General features: G+C 51.9%; 2 protein-coding genes across 2 annotated transcripts in view; one reads left to right on the top strand and one right to left on the bottom strand.

Moving 5' to 3' along the window:
- Nucleotides 1-17,714, top strand: part of CDS1 (CDP-diacylglycerol synthase 1) — a 229,918-nt gene that overhangs the window by 180,380 nt on the left and 31,824 nt on the right. The gene's annotated exons all lie outside the window — the stretch shown is intronic.
- Nucleotides 1,618-5,011, bottom strand: NKX6-1 (NK6 homeobox 1). Its single transcript, XM_068189223.1, has 3 exons — nucleotides 3,978-5,011; nucleotides 3,165-3,337; nucleotides 1,618-2,194 (listed from the first exon to the last, which is right to left on the bottom strand). The coding sequence occupies exons 1-3, from the start codon at nucleotides 4,588-4,590 to the stop codon at nucleotides 1,943-1,945; spliced, it is 1,038 nt and encodes a 345-aa protein (XP_068045324.1). The 5' UTR covers nucleotides 4,591-5,011; the 3' UTR covers nucleotides 1,618-1,942.

Here is a 17,714-nt window from a genome sequence, read left to right as displayed (position 1 = left end):
GAATATCGTAACGGTGTGAGCCGGCAGGGCCGAGTCAGCTCTCTTGGAAACGACCGGCCTTTCCCTTCCTGCCTTTACAACTAGTCTGGAAAGATGGGAGTGGGAGTGTCGGTGGACGATGAGCAGCCTCCGGTACCCCGGCCAGGGAGACCCGGGGCAGCCGCGCTGAGGCAGCCGCGGAGCGCCGGGCTCGTTCCCTCCTCCCGGCTCCGGCATTCTGTAAGCCGAAAGAGGAATAAAACCCCGCTCTAGCCTTTTTTTTTTTTTTTTTTTTTTTTTTTTTTTTTTTCGTTTAGAAAATTATTCACAAATAGAATAATTTGGGGTTTTTTTTTCCTCCAGAATAGCTGGCCCCTTTCCTCTCTCATATCAGCGATTCTGTTTGCTATGCTGGTCCTTGGGAAGAAAAGGAGGGAAAAAAAATAAAAAAGAAAAAAAAAAGCGCGATTGTTTCTGGACTGTTTAGATATGGAAATGATCGCGTCAGATAATGAGTTTCAATTTAAACCAGTTGTTCTGGTATTGGGTCTATTTGTTCTAGACGCTTAGCCGGGCTCTTATTTTACCCACTGTTTTCTTCTTAGAAAGCGGTTTGTTTCCCACAATAATGGTAACAACTCTGCCGTTAATAAAGTCCTGCGTCACCCGCCTCTGGGAAAGTTGAAACAGCCTAATTTAGGCTGAGCCGAACTTCTCCAGTGGTCGGGTGGAAACTACCTGCCTGCTCACGTCCCCAAACACCAGCGGCTTATTTTATTTGTATCCTTCTTGAACTCCCACAGCAAAACAGTCGGCTTCCAATCTTAAAAAAATTAAAAAAAAAAGCGCCAAAACAAAACAACAAAAGTCTTCAAACCAAAAAACAACAAAAACCCTACTACTAAGTATCAACAAAAGACCATGAAAACTCTCTTTTTTCCTCCCCCTGTACCGTGGTTTCATTATTTAATCTCTGATAAAATGAGATTATCTGTACCCTTTAGTGAAGGCAGCAGACTCTTTAAACTGGTTTAATTGATTTATCGTTTTGTTGTTTTGTTTGTTTGTTTTTTTAACAGAAAGTGCATTACATTTAACTGGTCTTGCAAAGGGCTTTTCTTCTCTTTACAAACCGAATTATTTTTAATATAAATTAATAAATGTTAAGATGCTATATCACGATATATCATCGTTATTAGCTTTTAAAAAAGAGAAAAAACAACTTACATTCTCTAGTATTCCATATAATACAAAAGAAAACACATTTCATATTCAAATACAGCAACTAAATGAGTTTTATACTTTGACTGACAGCGGTTGTGACAATTCCCACCAGCTACTTTTTCAACACGCGGTTGATTGGAAACGGTGTAAATGAAAGCAAACTCTGTCCCTCCGCCCTCCCGCCCCCTCGCCCCTTGCACGACGACCGCAACAAAAAGTGTTTCAAAAATACTAATAAATAGCACGCGGAGCCGCTGCAGTTTCGGCCCGAGGGAGGAACCGGTGGCGGCCACGGCGGCTTTTTCCTCAGCGGCCCCGCTGCCGCTGTCTCGGGGGCTCCTGCGGTGCCCCCGGTGCTGCCGGAGAGCGCGGGGCGGGCAGGACGGCTGCGGCCCCGGTCCCCGCTGTACGAAAAAAAAAAGAATGTATATTACATTTTAAATATTCACAGTAAGGAACGCCTATAGTCGCGGTGACTCACGGTTTATTTACAAAGAGCCGGCAAAGACTCGGCCGCCGCACGGCCGGGAGCGAGGCCGGGGATCGGGCCAGCCCCCGCCGCTCCCCTCCGCCTGCCACCCTACAACAACACGCGGCGCCGGGGACCGGGCGCGCCCGCCGGGGCCCGCTGCCCGCAGTCCTCTCTGCTCTCCCTCCGGCGTCCCCTCCTCCTCCCGGGCGCGTAGAGTCTAGAAAAATAGATCTGTACATCTCCGAAAGCGGCGGCGGGCGAAGCAGGCTAGACGGAGGCCTCCCCCTCCGGGGCATGCAGCAACAGCCCGCCGCCACCCGGCTTGTGTTTCTTCAGGAGCTGCGTTATCTTCTCATCGTCCGAATTGGGATCCAGGGGTTTGTTGTAGTCATCGTCCTCCTCTTCGTTCTCCGAGGCGCCTTTCAGCCGCTCCGTCTCCGAGTCCTGCTTCTTCTTTGCCGTCGCCATCTCCGCCGCGTGTTTCTTCCGCCACTTGGTCCGCCGGTTCTGGAACCAGACCTGCCCCCGCCGCCACCCGTCACCATCACCGGCACGGCCACCTGCGGCGGCTGGACCGGGCCGCTCCCACCCTGCTGCCCCGCCAGTCCCTATCCCCGGCGTGCGGCAGCGATTTCCGCTTCGCCGCCCTTTAGGCAATTTCCCCACAACGAAAGCGGCTGATCCCCGCGGCACCGCGCTCCCGGCAACCGCCGACACCCGGCCCGGCGCGGGGCCCACCCAGAGTGGGCCAACAGCCGTCCCCAGCTCCCCCGAGGCTCGCGTCGGCCCGGGCCGTTCCCTGCCATCCTGCCTGGGGCGGGGAAACACACATTTGGGGCTGATTCCTTTCCCTGCCCCCTTGCCCCGCCAGATGTATTTACTCTCCGGCAGGGCGCCGCCACAGGAGGGGGGCATTTTCATTGCAGAAGCTGCAATAATTTATTCGCAGCCATAGGGACGTATTTGCCCGTGACAAAAGAGGCTCTGCAGATCAGACTGAAAGCGTGAGCACCGCCAAGGGGCCCCACTGGCCCAGTCCGCCAAGCAAACGCCTCTGCATGTTCTTGTGGAGCTCAGCCCTCTCTCCCAACCCCTCACACCTCCGTTTTGCCCAAAGAACAGAGATTTTAACCAAAACCTAAGAGGGCGGGTGCAGCAGTGAGACGCCCTAACATCACCCTTTCCCCGGCTTTCCCAGAACGCTGGCCACCCCCATGGTGTTCAGGGCTTCTCAGTCTTGCTTGGGTTCGGTTCAATTTGGTTGGTTTTTAAAATGCTTTAAAACAACCTTCTCGACCCCGCAGTAAGGCAATAAGGGGAGAAATGCCGGTAGTTGCCGGGGAAGCCCTCGCCGTGTGCCCGCGGGCTCGGCCACGCTGGCCCGCAGCATCTCCGGCTGGTTCAGACGGACCCCGTTTCCGCAGTGGGGCCCTTTTGTTCCCCGCTCCTCCTGCCCCGCACCACTCGGTGCGTGAGCCGTTGCTCTCACCTTTACTTGGCTCTCCGTCATCCCCAGGGAATAGGCCAGTCGGGCTCGCTCCGGGCCCGCCAGGTATTTCGTCTGTTCGAAAGTCTTTTCCAGAGCGAAAATCTGCTGGCCAGAAAAAGTGGGTCTTGTATGTTTTCTCTTTCCGTCCTTATCCAGCAAAATTGAGCCTTGATCTGGCGAAGGGAGGGGGGAGAGAAAGGGAAGGCAGGGACAGACAAGTTAATCTTCGGATTTGGGAAAGAGCTTCACTTTCAAGCGGCCCCAGGGGACGGAGGGGTCACTACGCGGGGGGTGCGTGTGTAAGAAAACTGCCTAAGCCAGGCGGCCACCCTGGCCTTGCGGCTCTCCCTGATTATTTTTCCTTTAAGGATCAAAAATCTGAGCGGGTAAATGATATTTTTTCTAAAAAAGCCGCGGCCGGTGAGAGCAGGTGGTAGCAGAAAGTCCAGCTCGGGCAAAGTTTGTGCGCGCCCCTAAAGCCAACCCCGGCCCGGAGAGTCCCCAGCACCGACGGCGGCAGCGCAGCCAATTTCCCCTCGGAGGACTCCGCTTTTCGCCGGCGATAATCGGCGACATATTACAGAGTTTTGTGCTGACCGACGGGACGGAGAAAGCAAAACGAACTTAAGAAACGAAAACAGAAGACATCGAGGCCAAGCCAGCCCCCTGGGCTACGGCCGGGCCCTGGGTGGAGGGGCAAGAGGGTCTCACAGCGATGCCGGGGCGCGGGGACTCCCTAGCACCGAGAGCGGACTCCCACCGGGTCTCTCCGAGCCCTCTCCCCAATGCTGCCCCGCCACGCTGGGTACTCACGGGGGGCGCAGGCGAGGCGGGCGTCCCTCCACGGCGGGCTCTGCATCACCCCCGGCCAGAAGATAGGCGTCCGGCCGGGCAGCTCGGCCAGCGGCTTGGGGTAGCGCCCGGCGGCCACAGCGGCGGCGGCTGCGGCGGCCCCAGGGCTGAAGTAAAGGGCAGGCGGCGGCGGCGGCGGGGGGCTGAGGCTGCCGAAGCGGGGCAGCCCGGCCAGCAGCCCGGCGGGCGCCGCCGAGGAAGCGGATGGCGAGGCGGAGGCGAGCGCGGCGCCCGGCAGGGGCATGGAGGGCCGGCTGAGGATGTCGTTGATGCCGTGCGGGGTGGCGGCCGAGAGCTGCGGCGGGGCCGTGCTCAGCGCCGAGAGCCCGCCCGCGGCGGCGGCGGCGGAGGCGGCGGGCGCCTTGAGGCCGGGGGAGCCGAGCGGCGGCGAGGGCGAGGCGGAGGCGGGCGAGGCGGAGGCGGAGGAGGAGGAAGCGGGCCCGGCGGGCAGGGGGTACGCGGGGTACAGCGGCGCCTTCATCTCGGCCATACTGTGCAGGGCGGCCAGCGGCGGGCTGCCCAGTAGGAAGGTGCCCTGCCGGGGCGCGCCGTCCATCTGCCCCAGCGCCAGCATCCCCGTGCCGCCGCCGCCGGCCCGGGGCGAGGGGCCCGGACGGCCCCTAGCGCCGCGGGGCCCCGGCGGTCGGCCCGGGGGTGCCGCCCGCACCGGCTACGCGCATCCAGCCCGCGGGGGCCGCCGCCTCTAGAGGGGAGCTACACGCCCGAGCGGCGGCCCCGCCGTCCCGCCGGGCATCGGGGCTGCGCCTCGGCGGACGCTCCCGGGACGGAAAGCGGCGGTGCTGTCGGACGGCGGCTGTATGCGTGTGTCTGCGCAGCGGCCGTGCGCCTACACGGATACACCGCCCTCCCGCTGCCCGCCAGCGGCCGGGGGCTCACAGCTGCGCGGGGGCCGCGTTCGCCGTCCCTTCGTTCGCCTCCTTCCCGGCGCCCCGCATCCCTCCCGGCGCGGTTCCTGCTGGCTGCTGTCGGGGCTGCGGGCGCGGCTCGGGGCGCACTGCCGCGTCGCCCCGGTCCCTGCCTCCTTTAGCGGGGGCACGGCCGGCAGCGGGCGCGGCGGCGGCGGCGGCGGCGGGGCGGGGGCGGGGCGGCAGCCGGCCCTGCCCACCCGCGCCGTGCCCGCCCTGCCGCCAACTTCGGGCTCGCCTGGCTCCTCTCTCCTCTCTTCTCCCGGCTTTTCTTTTATTTCCCCCTCTTCTCCTTTTCCCCTCTCCTTTTTCCTCTTTTTCCTTTCCATTTTTCTTTTCCCTCTTTCCTCTTCTATGGCTTTTCCCTTTTCTTCTCCTTTTCCTCTCTTTCCTTTCCCTTTTCCTTTCCTTTTAATTTTTCCTTTTGTTTACCTGTTTTCCTCTCCTCTTTCTTCTCCCTCTTTTTCTCCCTTTTGCTTTCCCTTTTTTCCTCTCATTTTTTCTTCTTTTTTCCTTTTCTTTCTTGCTTTCATTTTTCCTTTTTTTTCTTTCGCTTTTACGTTTTGTTTTTTTAATTGTAATTCATTTCCCTTCTCCTTCTCCTTCTCCTTCTCCTTCTCCTTCTCCTTCTCCTTCTCCTTCTCTTTCTCCCTCTCTTTCTCCTTCTCTTTCTCCCTCTCACTCTTTCTCTGTCCTTCTGTCTCTGTGCCTTGGGAGCGACTCCAGAGAGCAAAGCCGCCCGAGTCCCGGTCGGGCCGGGCCTGCCCTGGCGTTTCCTTGGGATGCGGGTGGTGTGAACTGACTCGGCCCTTCCCGCACGCCTCTGGACCGTGTGGATGATTTCTGTCCCTTCTGGAACGGAGTATTGGTGCCGCCGGGCCCGGCCCCTCCAGTCCGGGCACTTCCCGATGCTGTACACCCGAGGCCCTCGGTAATAGCGAGCCCCCTGGACACTTGTACCCAGCGCCCCCGGCTGATCACAGCAATTCCCGTAGCCTAAGACTGCAAGAGAAAAAAACACCTCATTTGTCCCCTAAAGAGCAGTCCACGGAAGAGTGATGCAAAATCATTCTGAACAATTTTTACCCTGTGCTGTCTGTGCCCGTGTGTTGTACCTGTGGGGAACTCTATTTTCCTCGAGAGTGGAAAAACGGGATGATGTGAAAATTAGTTTTAATTTAATTACGAATCTTATCTAAAGAAGAGGCACGTTGGTCCTCTACTTGCAACGATGTTTCCTCTATTTCTAAATAATCCCTTGTTGCTCTGAATTATTTTAGTTTAAATTATAAATCTGCGGAATACACTTGGAGAAAGGGTGCCTAGGATCTTGCCTCCCCTTAACTTCGGCACAGCCACATGAAGGCCACCTCCAGGAAGCTCGAGTTAAATCTCAGAGTCTGAAATATTTTTTTGTCCTCTTGTCACTTCGCAAATATTCTAAAAGAAAAACCAAAAAAGTGCGTTCCTGCTGGTTGCAGAGGAGCCAGCGAGCGCTCGGCCGCGGCAGCCCCGCATGGCTGGCCCCGCAGCCCCGGCCGCACCCAGGCTCAGCTTCGGCAGCCGTCGTGGAGAGGGGGGAGCCGCCTCTCAAAGAGACGGATTTGCATTTGAATTAGGGGGAGAGAAATGCTAAATCGCTTTTGTAACTGCTGAGGCAGGCGCGGAGCGGCCCCGCTGTGTGTGTCCAGCACCCAAGGGAGCCTCTTTTCCTCCCTCCTGCAGAGGAGACGGTGCGGGGGCAGGGGCTCTCCCCCGGCCCAGATTCGCTGCGTCCCTTCTCGCAGCGCCCCGAGGGAACTCTACCAGTGCTGGGCACCGGCAGCGGCGGCAACTTCGGCCGCAGGTCTGCGCTGGCGCGGGGGGAAGGGGGCCCTGAGCCCGCAGCGCGGTCCTGCCGGGCCGGCCCGAGCTGCTGTACCGCCCGCGGCTGTGCGGGCAGCCTCTTTCCCGGCCCGGCCGGGAGTTCGCCGCCCGGCAACTCTCGGCTTGTTTTCTAGCGGAAGCAAAACAATCCCTCCAGCACAAGCGCTTTTCCTCCTTTTCTACTGTAAGAAACTGACGGCATATTAAAAAAAACGAATGTTTATTTGGGGGGGGTCTCCTCGTGCAACTTCTTCCCTAAAGATAGCATCGTAGGTGGGATGGCGTCCATAGGGCTGCCCCTGCACGAGAAACGGATTCAAAAGCAGACGCCAGAATTGTCTCCTCTCTTTCTTTAACAACCGAAATATTCGAAAATATTAATATTTGGTTCTTTTTCTACACTCAGCTTCTGTTTTCCCGAAACTAGGGCAGTCAGTCCCTAAGCTAAAGTAGTGAGGCAAAGTAACTCAGGAGGCAGCCGGGGCTGGGCTGCGCCGCTCAGCAGCTGAGCAGTGGGTGGGGGACACCGTGAGCACCCCAGGCAGCGGTGGGGGTGAAACCCACCCCAACAACAAACTTCACTAATAGGGTGAGCAAGCTGCAGCCTGGAAACGCCGCAGCCGAAGTACTCCTTGAGCAGATGGAGTTAACTGACCGGACCCGCTGCAGCCGGGGCTGCTCACTAATACGCTCCTGCATTTCACCAGTTTCACGGGGTCTCATCGTAAGCGCTTCGCCGGTTCACAGAGCAACGACCAAGTCCAATAATGAACGAGAGAACAGCCGCCAGGGCGAGCGCGGGGAGCGGGCGGAGGGGAGGAGCGAGCGGCCGGCCCGCGGCCGGGGCAGCGGAGAGTAGGGGCAAGCGGCAAGCCGGAGGATGCAAAGCCGTGAGAGGAGGGCAACTCCCTCAGAATCCCCTCGGGGCCTCGGGGAAGTGGCCCGCAGAGCTCCGGGGACGGCAAGGTAGCAGGGACAGTGGGGTCCCGGGCTGCGAGGGGCGGGGGCTGGGGGCAGGGAGGGGCTGAGGTGCGACGGGGAGCCCGGCCTCCTTGGGAGGAAGTAAAGAAGACGTGTGAATGAATTTACAGGTAACACAGAAGAAGCGTTGTCAGGGAAAAAAACAAAACAAAACAAAACAAAACAAAACAAAACTGTTTTGCTCGTTCGAGGCCTAGGAAGTACGAGTGCTGGAGCAGCTATGCCTCCAAAATTCACTTCGACCGGAATGGTCCCAACGTATCTGAACGGGGAAAAAAAAAAAAAAAAAAAAAAAAAAAAAAAAAAAAACAAAAACAACCCAACGAAACCATACGGACACCTAAAATTAAAAGGTCGAACTTGCTTTGGCATTGCAGGGTCAGATGTTCTTCAGGTTGACGAGACAGAACCCGCACTGCAGCATCGTGCCACGCGCGGGGTCCAGCTGCGCGCGGGGTGCTGCCCTCGAGGGAAGGGCTGGCTCTCCCCCACAGAGCTCTTCCAGCCCTCAGCAGCAGAGACAGTGAACCCCACCTTGCCCAGCTTTTTCCCTAATAAGTCATTGTGGCTGTGAGAGGAGCCTGTCTGAACTAAATGAAGCAGTCACTTTATTTAGCAAATAAAATATTTTGCCACTACCATGTGTTCCTCATTGCAAGCAAGCAGTCGCTTGCTTTCCTAAAGTGGTGGATAGGTATATAGACACCTTTTTGTTGTAGCAGCACTGTAAAGCCACTGAATCATTTGTTGCCTGCCCTACATCGCGGGAAGGAGCTGAGCCAGGAAAGCATAATGTTCTTCTGGGTGCTAATTCGAACTCTTAATCAAGATCTGATTACCAAAAAGGAAGACAGAGCATAAAAACTCTATAAAGATTGAAATCTTTTTCTATCTTGGCCATAACTCACCCCACAAATGTGTCCATTATGACATTCACTCTAGCAGGAAAATTGCGATGTTGTTGCAAGATTCTCTACAGCAGAGCTGCTGCCAATGATGATGAATAATCTCGGTCCATATGCTAGCTCTATACATCTCTACAGCACCAGCCTGCTCTCATCCTCTTTGTGCTTCCTCAAAAACGTGGAATATTTGAAGAACAGTAAAAGTTAATTAAAAATAGTTAATAGGTTAATCAGACTTGGTCTTATATTTATCTAATGCAGGGCACTGGTTCTTTAGTGATGTAGCCTGAGGCATTACCTCGAGCCAAGAAAATGAATCAGACATTTAATGGAGATGTGGAAACGGAAATTTCTTGTAAGACTACAAAATCGGACGCCAATAATACACTAAAATATAATAAATTTATCATTAAAATTCCATGCATGAAATCCCATCCTGTGTCCTCTTGCTAGGCGATAAACTGAGACAAAGCTGGCCAGAAAAATTTTCAGGAGACGGGCCTTTAGGTACGTCTCACCTGCTTTTTTAGCATTCTTGTTCCAGAGTGTCTGCCCGCAGACCTCTGGTGACAGCTTAGGTCAGAGGAGTCACTTCGCGGACGATCCACTGCGGACTCCCTGGGTTGCTCTTCAGAGTGCCAAGGACCATGAAACGCTGCCATCTCTCTCTGGGTGTGTGCTGGAGTCGCCCTAGGACTGGCACCGCTCTGCTTTACTTACTTGTTCTGACCGCGCAGGAATGGTTTGTGCGGGGAGCAGCATTCCCTCTCTAGCCCGTGGCGGATGCTGCGAGCTCTGCCTTCCCCGGAGGCTTCCAGTCACTTCTGAGGACACGCTCCCGTCACTTAGCCGCGCTAACGCTGTGGTCCGTGCATTCTGTCCGAATTTCTCTTTGCATTTACACTGAAGCGTATCCAGAGTAACTGGGAGCGGAGGTTGAGTGGGAACAGGACACGGTCATTGCCTTTTTAAAACAGCTGCAAAGAGGAGGGTGTTTCAAGCTGCAGCCTGTACCTCTGTTACCACGTCAATATTTCTTTTGCTTTTCTTAAGGGAAATGCTCAAGCATTTTCCGCATCCTCAGGAAGGCAAAATATTTTTCTCGTTTCTGGAACATTGAGAATATTTGCTGCTGAAGCGGAGTAGTTACTTTTACTTTTGATTTATGCTCGTTGGTTCAGCCTGACCCCTGCTGGGGGAAGCCAGGAGGAGAGGATTACAAGTGCAGAGCGTCTATCCGGAATCCACAGGTTCACCGGAGACCATTCCTGGTGCAGTCCTGCTCCGAGCTCCATTCCCACCCCAGGCCCATGCCCTGCTCATGCTCTGCCCACACTGCACGCTCCCCTCTGGGCAGTACAAGCCTTACCTGAAGTTTGTCCATCTTCCACCTCCAGAACCTGTCACCACCTCCACTGTTACAGTGCATTGTAGAAACACCACATACTGATTTAATACGGCCACAGGGGTCTGCTGCAGGCACACCCACCCCTCTGCTGGCATCCTAACCCCAAAGCCCTCCTAGCAACAGCCCTGTGGAATTACTGATTACCAGCCCTCCGTCTATCCTAATTAGTGCACAACACATTTCTCAACATTCTCATATTTGTGTATTCCCGTGTGGTGCTACTAAATACTGCAGCCAGCACAGATGTGCCCGTGATGTGACCTGTCACTCAGACAAGGCATTTCACTCTAACCTGCTAAGGACTGAAGTCCTTGTGGTAGGGATGGCCCTTCTCTTTGTCTGGAAGCAGCAGCAATGGGACTGCTGCTGCCGTTGCACACCACAGTCTGTGGTGTGGTGGCTGGTGAGAGGCCTCCTTCATTTCCAGGTGAGAATTCTGTGGGGACTGGATGCATGTAGCTGATCAGCCCCAGGCAAGGAAACTATTTTGGAAACCTGCTGTTAATAGTGATGCCAAAGTGTACCTGCTGTAGGCCAGGTGTGCAACAGCAGGGGCAAGAAACACTGGTGCTCCATCTCCTTCATTCATCTTTGCTTAAGGGCTGTGAAGGTGCCACTCTTTCAAAGTTACCTTCCTTTTCCCTTCCATTGAACATTGCTGCACAGAAACTTCCCACTCTGCAGTGTGTGTGGGATATGAGATGTGGATTAAGACATTAGTATAAATCCAACAAAAGTTCACCTGTCATCCCCCAGCCCTGGCTGACCAGCTGAGCTGCCTAAGCACCTGCAGGGCAGTGAGTGCCCCCACAACCTTTGGATATGGATCCAGGCACTGCCTGGCATCCATATGAGGGATTTCTTGATGTGGATAACCACATCTCTATGGCTAAAACTAATGTCTGGCTTTTCTTTGCTTCCACATTAGCAGCAAAAATACATGGAAATCTAATTGACAAAGCTGGAGCTTTTATGCAGTGTCTTTCATTCTGTGAGACAAATATATGTACCTAGGCCATCGCTGCTATTGATCTTTAAACAGCCCCACCATGGAAATCAGCAGTGAGAGCTTTGCTTAGGAATTGTTGGCACAGGGTGGTCCAGTGTCAGGGAACTGAAAATCGTTAAACTGATGATCTAAATGGGGTTAGGAGGGGGAAAGCAGTGACTATCATTATGTGCATAATTTTATGATTTTTAGAAAATAATATTTCAGCATTTTCCATCACATCAAAGGCTGACAGGCCGCATTGATTAGTAGATTCAGTCCAAATGATGGAGAAAACCACTGATAGCGGTATACTTCATACCACGACTTTGTTTAAGAAAAGATCTTGCTTTCTCCGTTTCAGTTTCAGTGTAACCGAAACGAGGCGAGGCCTATCGGCGGTGTCAGGAGCTCGGGGAGCTCGGGGAGCGGGGCTGGGACGCGGTGCGGCTCGGGGAGCGCCCGGCGATCCCGGGGCTGGTTCCCGGCGCTGCCGTGCTCGCTCCTGCAGCTCCACCTAGCGAGGAGCGCTCGCCGGCCGCTGGAAACCACAGGAAGGTACAAATCTATTTGTGCAGTCAGGAAGGAGAGTGTGCGTCTGCCTGCCCCATGCCAGTGGAGGCTTGTTGTGCAGTAATGGAAAGGGCAAGAGCATCTCCCTGGATGGGTCAGGGTTGGAGCTTCCACTGTTGCTTTTGGTGTGCACAATTCCTGCCTTTGGGACTTCATGGAGCACAACAGCCTGGCAGTACACTGAGCAACAGGAAAGAGTTACATCCCTCCCTCCCTCCAAGGTGCGGTGCCATCCAGCCCTGCAAACTCCAGCTTACTGGCCCCAACAACATCATGGGGGTTTGTTAAAGGGAATTGTGAGTGATGTGCCATAGGCTGAGGGGATGTGGTGGCTTCTGTCAGGCTCAACCCCATTCTCTGGCAGAGAAGATGAAGTGCAACACACGACAGGGGCAGCAGGCTCACAGATGGAGATGACCCTGTGCAGGGAAGCACAACATGGCTGGACCTGTTCTCCAGAGGTGTGAGGGAGCTGCTGAGGAAGCAGGAAAACCGCTGGTCAGATTTTTCTGTAAGAAGCTGAATCCTTAGGGGAACTGTTCAGTGTTTTAGGGGGGTTTTCCCCTTGCTCTCCCCTCACTAGTGAAGGATCAGAAATGTAGACCACTAAAAAGCCTGCATCCAGAAGGGGCAATTTCCCACTGTGAGAATTCGAATCCCAGTTCTTGCCTCAGTTTGCAGTGGCAATGTCAAGAATTCATGGGACAAAGCATACTGCTGTTTCTTGCCCAGCAGAGGAAACTCATTTTCCTACGTGTTTCTCAGTCCTCTCTATCAGGTCCTGCTCTGATTACATTCACACTTTCCTTTTAATCTCTCACAACCAGTGATGTCATGTCATGTTGTGCAGCTTGCATGAACCTCTAGTGGCACTGGGGACAGGACTGCAAGGGAATTCTTGGCTGTAATGAGATACCCAGCTAATTTCTTCCAGTACTATCTTTGGCTAGGTGTCATGAGGGCATGAAGGATGCTGTTCAGAAAGCACCATGCTGGTACAGCAGCTGGCTAAAACTGAGTCTTCTTGTGCTGGCAAACAGGGAATTTCTTTAGTTTGCAATTACATGAAAAAAAAAAAAAACCTGCATCAAAGAGTGAGTGAGCCTGAAGATATGGTACTGGACTTCTTTCTCTTGTTTTGGCTTTATACTGCAGGTTTTGGGTAAGCAGACATTTGTCTGGCACAACAATAGAAGCAGTAGAAAGCCTCTGGCTATGGTTGCTTTCCACTCCCATTTTGGGTCCTGCTCTTCTGGCAGCAGCTGACTGAGGACCAGCCAGTTTGGTCACAGCCCCCAAAAGAGCTAAAAATGCTCAAAGGAGTAACTGATTCCTCTTTTGAGCAACTAGTAGCCATTCCTCCTGGTGTTACAGACCCCTCCTTCATTGTGACCAAGGCAGACAGCCACCTGGGGGGCTTGGGGGACAGGCAACACAGATGGAGCCCAGATACCTTTGCACATTTAGCACACAGAGCAAGTCTCTAGAAGAAGCTTTCCAGGATCAAGTGCTTTCCTATAAATCTGGCATTTTTGGGTAAGAAAAAGAGGAATAAGAAGAACTTCCTGGGAGCTGTTTTTGCATGTGCTGGTGACTTAGGAAGAAGAAAAGTGAGATCAGGAATGGGGGTGCTGTGGCATATATCCAAAATCACTGGTCAATATTTATTGAGAGGCTTTGAACCACAAACCTGGAAACACAGAAAAAAAAGAGAATAGGTCATGAGTCTCTGGCTTTTGAAGCTCACTTTGTCTTGACTCTTCAAGCATGGGGAAGACACTTCTCTCAACACGTGTCCCTCTAATAAAAACCTCAGGATCTCGTGTAACACAGTTCCAGTCCACAGGGTTTGGAGAAGGATGGAAAAGATGTATAACCAGCTGGTAATTTCTAGGGTATTTTTACAGCTATACCACTGTATACTGTAAGGTAAATTTCAGAGAATGTGCCTAAGTGAATATGTAGGAACACCTTTGTAAAGTACAAGATGTACTTCAGTCTGAAGACTACCACAGCAAAGTGGCAGCAAACCAAGACTTTACAGGGCAACCTTTGCAGATGGTGACTGTAATACTTGGCTTAATTGCATCCTGTCAGCTGCTCACCACTTAAAAAATACACTCTGAGTGGGCCATAATGCTCCTCCTGTCCCTTGAGATAAGACAGATGGTATTGCTGGCAAAAAAGAGTGATATTTCATAAACTGCTAAAAATCAATGGTGATATGCCTGATCATACCTTAGATGAACTTTTCACATGAACTGAAATGTAATAGAGTGGGTAATACTAAAGTTCAATTAAATGAAATTATATAAAACTTTTTGAAAGCAACACAAAGAAGAGGGGAGCAAATCCAGTGACAGAGAGCAGAGACAAGTGCAAGTTGCACTCTGTGCACCACAAATCCAGTAAACAGTAAATACTTCCTATGGAAGTTACTCTGAACTGAGATTGGGAGATACTGTTGAAACTGTCAAAGAGCTTTTGCCTTGGCCTGAGATGGCAAAATTCCCACTGATGGGACCAGGGCTCAGCTTCATATCGGGCCTGTGGGAGAGCATGTGAGTGTTGCCAGATGATAAAATGGGGATTGCTCATAGTGTGGTAGGAAAGCCCATTCCCTGAGAGTCTGTCCATCAGAGAGCATTGTGGTCTGCTCAGTTACATAGGAAGAACCAGAGAGACCTGGGATTGAAGAGGGCAGTGAAGTTTGGGCACAAACGTGGCTGCTTTGACATCATATAGAAGGGATTATTTCTTGCACCTGGCTGTAAATTGCAGGCAGTTGTGGTGTTAAGGCTGGTGCCAACCATATATGTGTTAACATAAATGGTCTCCACCTCCAGGGAAACCGCTGGGAAGTGGCACTGGGCACAATTATTTTGCTTGGGCAAGTTTCTCCTGACAAGGAGGTGTTGCCAGACAGAGTGATGGGAGTTGTGTAGGAGGCAATCACTCTCCTCTTCCTTCCTCCTGCCCTTCCTGCTGCAGGCTGTGAGTTAGGGCTCCTGACCTTGTCCTATGAGGGATCAGGTGTCCCAGCACCCCCTGAGTCTCCACCAGGCTGGTACCACTCTGAAGGTGCTGGGACGCTACTATGTGTCACCTGAAGGTCACCTGAAGGAGCTGTTGTGCATCTACTGAGGCCTTTTTAAAAGAATCTTATGCAACTTTTTGAAGAATGGTTTGCTCTTCAGTTCTGCCCAAAGCATGCAGAGGGTAAGCTTGTTTCTTCAAATACTTTAGACTGAATTTGTTGGGGGACAGCTGATTCTGCCAGTGCTACATTTTGTGGGACTTGACTAGAATGGAGCCAGCTTCTCTATTTTCTCTGGCAGCCACCTATATTTGACAGAGTGGTGCCATTTGGCCCTTTAAACAATCCAGTGGTCCCCCTTTAGCCTTTCCCAGCTGGAACTGTAAAAGTATAGTCCTTACCCCTGCCAAGTCTGTTTCCTCATCAGGCTTGTCTCCACCTTTATCCGAGCCCACAGCTCCTTGCAAAAAGAAGAGTTGCAAGTTATGGTATTTTAAAAGGAGGTTTGTATGACAAGAAAGAATCTGCATGGATAATATAATACATAGTGCACGTGTGATTGCACAAGGAGGGTGTGTTGCAATTTCATGGCATGTTCAGACAGCCTCAACAAGCTCAAGAATTAATTTCACATCTAATGCAAAAACAGCAGCAGCTTGCCAGGCACCCACTACAAATGAGCCATGTTTTGGTTTTTTGGGGTTTTTTTTTTGGAAAAAGTACAACCATCCCTGGGATTATGATAGGAATAAAGGGAAAAGAATAACTCAGTAGCTGTGCAATACTCAGTCACTTGGACCAAACAGAAGGTGACAGCTGCCTAGGACAAAGGTTTCTGCTGCCAGATCTTTCACTGCGGTCACTAGATTATGTTCCTCAGACTTTGGTGCATAACTTGGAAATAATGAGGTCAGTTTGTTTTGTTGCTTTGTTTTTTCTGGCATACAAGTGGCCTATTTTATAAAGTTCAAATGTACAACTAATAAGCAAATAGTCAACCACAAATGCCACAGACTATGAGGTTTTTATGCCAGACTAGCAAATGAAAACAGATTACATGACATATTAACTAAACACAAAAGAACAATTCAGTGCTGTCAGTGGATTTAAATTACTAAAATATAGATATGTATGCTCTCTTCAGGATGACTTGGCAAAGTATCACTAGCTTTTGACCCCTGTTAAACCCAGTAAGACAGTATTAGAACTTGTGCTGTATTCATTTAAAGGGGGGGAAAGCAGCTTCTTTATTGACTCATATAAGCCCATATTTCAGCGCAGCTTTCCCTTTTTCTAGCATCTGAGACTAGCACCTAGAGCTGGAGGAGGATTCATCCCAGAGTGCACAGGTTGTGTGATAATGAGCTTCTGACCTGGAATTTCAGCTTTAAGCATATCCTGAACACCCGAGCTCCTGTGCACTGTCTCAAGGCAGCATCAGGTAGTGTTTTGCAGCTCTTGGTTTTGTCAGGGGAGCACACGGTATTAATAGCTAGGTTTGTGCTTTGGAGAGCAATCATACAGGCTGATTGAGGCTGTTGTATCACTGCTTCCTTTGCTTCTTTCTGACTTTGGGTTATCCTCTTTGAAATGATTTAGGGATGAAAAAAATTATAAACTGATTGAATGTGGCACATTACAATATTGTTCATAATTGATATTATTTAAGAGGATACTGAACTGCTGTTGACAATGCCTGACATTGCTATCTGTGCTGACCAGTAGGTATCAACATTTTCCACTTGTCTCACTTCTGTGCATTAGTAGGAATCCATTAAAAGAAAACCCCAAACCCTGCAAACCACTTCTGTTTCTGAAACTGCTGGCAATAAGGATCTTCAGTGTTACAACTGCAGATGTGCCATTCTTTCCAACACATGTTTTGAGACCGATACTTTCTGTTCCCCAGGTTCTGAGCAGACAGGGAGCCAGTTCCTTCCATTTCCTTCTGCTGCTGCAGCCATGTAGCATCTCCACTCTGCCTCTTCGCCATGCAAGGGACTTACTGCTACTCAGTGGAGACAGCAGCAGCTCCATGCCGGCTGCCTTTCTCGGAGGTTGGATGCAGCTTGTGTAAGGGCTTACATAACTCTTTTAATGTCAGGGCTCCCGTTTTGCGTCTGCCTGCAGAAAATTCCTCCCTTTGTACGTAGGTCGAGGCACAGAGCAGAGGCAGCTCCGAGCTCAGCCGGCAGTAGGCGAGGCAGATCGGCCTGCTGTGGATAACCGGAGTGCAGGGCAGGGGGCAGCATAGCCGGGGCAGGTGATGTATCCTAACTTGGGGCAGCTGGGGGAAGCGCAGGGATTTTGCTTGTTAGAGGCTTCCCTGTGCTGCAGATAATGTTAAGTCGGTAGATGAGGTTTGGGCTGTTCACTGGGAGCTTTGAGCCACTAAATTAATGTGGGAATACAAGGCAACACAGAGCAGCAGAAACCTCTGAAGTCTCATACATCAAGACACTGAAATCCATCCAGGAGAGGTGATAATATTTGAATATAAGGAAAGTCGTCATCTGACGTGATAATCCCTTTGTCCTGGGAGCACATGGAAGTTTCTGCCACACATTGTGAAACCATGCTCAGTCACAACATTTGGAGAAGTGATGTTACATTCCAGCCAGTGTAGTTACTTGCCCCAAAGGAACCTGAGTAACAGGGTGTTGACTTGGAAAATTCCCATCCGACCAGTCTAACCAGGTACTAGGCTCCCATGGCTGCAAGGTGCTGCAGCTGAGAAGCGGGACAACCACACTCCCACGATCTGCTTCATCCTTAAGCCCACTGCTTCACAGCTCTTCTGGGAGCCCCTTGACTCTTTCCTCTGAGCTGGAGAGGCTTGAAATGCTTTGCTGTGATACAACTGTTTTTGCTGTCCCTTCTTGCATTTCTGAGCACTCTGTGGGTGAAAAGGTGCATGACAGAAGCAGGAATACCCGGCTGGGAGAGAGGAGTGAAGCTAGGGCTGGATTCCTGCCTGATCCCATTGGAGCTTAGTCCTTGTTTTTTATTTTCTC

Source organism: Anomalospiza imberbis, chromosome 4 (genome assembly GCF_031753505.1).
Source record: "Anomalospiza imberbis isolate Cuckoo-Finch-1a 21T00152 chromosome 4, ASM3175350v1, whole genome shotgun sequence".
Lineage (NCBI taxonomy): Eukaryota > Metazoa > Chordata > Aves > Passeriformes > Viduidae > Anomalospiza > Anomalospiza imberbis.
The sequence above is the reverse complement of the archived record's forward strand: the minus strand, read 5'-3'. Positions and strand labels throughout refer to the sequence as shown.